Source organism: Eubalaena glacialis, chromosome 4, assembly GCF_028564815.1.
Source record: "Eubalaena glacialis isolate mEubGla1 chromosome 4, mEubGla1.1.hap2.+ XY, whole genome shotgun sequence".
In the NCBI taxonomy this organism is placed as follows: Eukaryota; Metazoa; Chordata; class Mammalia; order Artiodactyla; family Balaenidae; genus Eubalaena; species Eubalaena glacialis.
The window spans coordinates 172,723,068-172,727,035 of record NC_083719.1 but is presented as its reverse complement, the minus strand read 5'-3'; the positions used below and the strand labels follow the sequence as shown (position 1 = coordinate 172,727,035).

Genomic DNA, 3,968 nt, shown 5'->3' with positions numbered 1-3,968 from the left:
AAAAATCAGTAAAAATAAGATTTCAATGTGATTAACCAACTTGACCTATTGGGCATATATAGAAAATGCACTCAATCGTTGTAGAATCCACATTGATCTTTCAGCGCAAACAGGTCACCTACTAAGTTTGACCACAAGTGCGTGAGAGCAAATCTCAATAAATTTCAAAGAATTAAAATTATACAGAGTATGTTCTTTAGCCACAATGCAATGATACTAAAAACCAATAACAAAAGAAGGAAAAGAGGTCCTCCATATATTTGGACACTAAAAAATGCACTTCTATATAACTCATGGATTAAATAAAAACTCTCAATTGACTTTATTCAAATCAATTTCTCTGCATAGATTGCAGGAGAAATGAGGAAAATGAGGATGACTCAAAAGGGAGAGATGAAACGAGAATTGGTTTATCTAAGTATAATGTGAAAGCAAATGGGTGTTCACTACAAGTTTACAAACACATGGACTGCACATCTGATAATAATTTTTTCCTCCAGCTTTATTGAGATTAATTGACTTCGGTTAACACCTGATAATTACACATTTGATTTTACTAGTGCTTAATATAGACAAATTTCTGTACACATATATTAAACTATCTCATATATTCATATATTCCAATATATGAGATATATTCCCTATATCACTATTAAATATGTAATATTTTTCCTATTTTATAGATGTCGACTGAACTCAGAGAGTTAAGTTAGCTGATAAATGACAGGTAGTAAAACACAGGATAGAAGGATTTTTTTTTTTGCTGCTGCTGCATTGCAGCCTGCGGGATCTTAGTTCCCCGACCAGGGATCGAACCCGTGTTCCCTGCAGTGGAAGCTCAGAGTCCTAACCATTGGACCTCCAGGGAATTCCCAGGATAGAAGGATTTAATACAAAGATATCTGATTTGAAAACCCATGATTAATCACTTTGCTAGGAGAATTGAATTTTGGAAGAGTCAGGAATTCTGGCATACCCAGTATTTCATTCCCTTTGACTCTTTCTAGAAGCCCACACCCAAGGCAGATGACAGAATCATGAAAAAGAAAATGTTCCAGAGATCAGTGTCCTCAAGTCTCCCTTTATGGCTCTGTTCCTCAGGCTGTAGACGGAGGGGTTCACCATAGGAGTGACCACAGTGTTCATCACTGAGGCCACTGCCCTCCTCCTGGGGGAGAGAGTAGCTGCAGAAGTAAGGTAAACTCCAACACAGGTCCCATAGAATAAGAAAACGACAGACAGGTGAGACCCAAAGGTGGAAAAAGTTTTATACTTTCCACCAATTGATGGGATTCTCAGGCTGGACGAGACAATGCGAGTGTAAGAGAAAATTATCCCTGAGAGGGGACCGACACCTAACAGGCTAGTCACTAGATACATCAGGATGTCATTGATAAGAGTATCAGAACAGGCGAGTCTGAGGATCTGAGCAAGTTCACAGAAGAAGTGGGGGATTTTCAAGTCTGTGCAGAAGGACAGATGCAACACCATCAGACCGTGGAGCAAGGCGTTCATAACGTTAATGAACAAGGAGCAAAGAATCATCAGACCACAGAGGTGGGGGCTCATGATGACTGCATAGTACAGAGGGTGGCAGATGGCCACGTAGCGGTCATAAGCCATGATGGATGGTCAGGAGCAAATGGTCCATACATAATGAAAACCATGAAAAAATACACCTGAGTGAGGCAGCCTGCATCGGTGATGGCTTTGTTCCCTGTCTGGATGTTCACCAGCATCTTGGGGACTATAGTGGAGGTGAAACAGATGTCAACAAAGGACAGGTGGGAGAGGAAGAAATGCATGGGGGTGTGGAGCTGGGAGTCTGAGCTGACGGCCAGGATGATGAGAAGGTTCCCGAGCACAGTGACCAGGTACATGGACAGGAACAGCCCAAAGAGAAGGGGCTGCAGTTCTGGATCCTCCGAGAGGCCCAGGAGGAGGAATTCTGAGACACCAGTCTGGTTTTCTGATTCCATGTTGTTGATGAGTCTACTGGAAAATAGAGACATGAATTACCATGAAACAGACACACAGACATCACTTGTTTGAGAGTAGTCATTTAAACAATTCTTCACTTCTGGTTGCTCTACTCATTTCTTCCTTCACCAAGTAATTTCTGAATGACTTCTGAGTACCATACATTTTGTTCTAATACTAAAATTTAAAAATTAAAACTTTTTATTAAAAATTAAAATATTTTATTTTTTTAGGAACTATCATGCCTGCATGGCATTTTAAGATCTATGATTAGGGCTTCCCTGGTGGTGCAGTGGTTAGGAATCGCCTGCCAACGCAGGGGACACGGGTTCAAGCCCTGGTCCGGGAAGATCCCACATGCCGCGGAGCAACTAAGCCTGTGTGCCACAACCACTGAGCCTGTGCTCTAGAGCCTGAGAGCCACAACTAATGGGCCTGCGAGCCACAACTACTGAAGCCCGTGCACCTAGAGCCCGTGTTCTGCAACAAGAGAAGCCACCGCAATGAGAAGCCTGCGCACCACAAGAAAGAGTAGCCCCCGCTCACCGCAACTAGAGAAATCCCATGCACAGCAATGAAGACCCAACACAGCCAAAAATAAATAAATAAAATAAATTTATTAAATAAATAAATAAATTTAAAAAATCTGTGATTAAATTCTCATCGTTTCTTCACATAGGGTCAAACTTGGTTGGATGACTTCACTTTCTCAGAGAATTTTAACTCTGTAGTTAACTTTATACTGAGTCTGCTCAGAATGGCAAATCTCAGGTATTGCTGGAAATTATAAGTTCAGATTCTCTACTGTCTCAATGTGAGAAATAATATCATTAATCCATTCCTTTAAATATTCTACTTTTTACAAATTGGATCAAACCACTCTATTGGAACCTGTCTATATAGAAAGAATTGTTTTGCTGCAATCTGTCTTTGCCATCAGCCTACAGTGAGGGACATTTATAAGAAAAGGTTAAATGAATCTATATCTTGTCTATTGTGGAAGTGTCATACCCGTAGGGGAAATTCCTGTCCCCTAAAACAAGAATAGCTAATGCTTTTTCTGAAAAACTGATTTAGGGAGTTCCCTGGCAGTCCAGTAGTTAGGACTCGGGGCTTTCACTGCCGTGGCCCCAGGTTCAGTCCCTGGTCAGGGAACTGAGATCCCGCAAGTCTAGAAACCCAGAAAGAGTCATTTTATAGCATATTTCTTTCAACTAGTTGTTCCTTGGTAGCTACCTTTTTGGACATGTCTATATGGCAATGGCTTTGTAATTATCCCCTACCCTCCAAGTACTCTTTTTAAAAATAATTAATTAATTAATTACTTTTTGACTACGTTGGGTCTTCGTTTCTGCTTGCGGGCTTTCTCTAGCTGCGGCGAGTGGCGGCTACTCTTCGTTGCGGTGCGCGAGCTTCTCATTGCAGTGGCTTCTCTTGTTGCGGAGCAAGGGCTCTAGGCGCACGGGCTTCAGTAGTTGTGGCACGTGGGCTCAGTAGTTGTGGCTCGTGGGCTCTAGAGCGCAGGCTCAGTAGTTGTGGTGCATGGGCTTAGTTGCTCCGCGGCGTGTGGGATCTTCCTGGACCAGGGCTCGAACCCAGGTTACTTGCATTGGCAGGCGGATTCTTAACCACTGTGCCACCAGGGAAGCCCCTCCAAGTACTCTTGAATGCATTTAACCCTGTGCATTTTTGCAGAGCAATCTTCTTCCCAAGCGTGCCAGGGAAGGTCCAGCACATCCTTCTGGAACACTTCAAGGGCATTCTACCCAATAAACCCCCAAGTCTTCACTTCGGCATTCAAGTTCTTCCAACATCTGGGCCCTGTAATAATTACACATGGGGCAAGGTACTCTCAGCAATGAATTTACCTTGTAAAACTGACACTCCACGTGGTTTCATTGAGAAAGCTTCAAGAGTGAATAATTCTAGGAGCTGGTGTGCAAATACCAGCAGGACACATAATTGATGAAGATGTGTCATTTCCTGCT

At 42.5% G+C, this 3,968-nt stretch overlaps 1 protein-coding gene across 1 annotated transcript; it reads right to left on the bottom strand.

Moving 5' to 3' along the window:
- Positions 1-1,035: 1,035 nt before the first annotated feature.
- On the bottom strand, positions 1,036-1,979 carry LOC133090253 (olfactory receptor 7A10-like). The gene is given in 2 exon segments (XM_061188597.1): positions 1,036-1,635; positions 1,638-1,979. Coding segments are annotated over 2 exon segments (942 nt in total).
- Between the last annotated feature and the right edge of the window lie 1,989 nt (positions 1,980-3,968).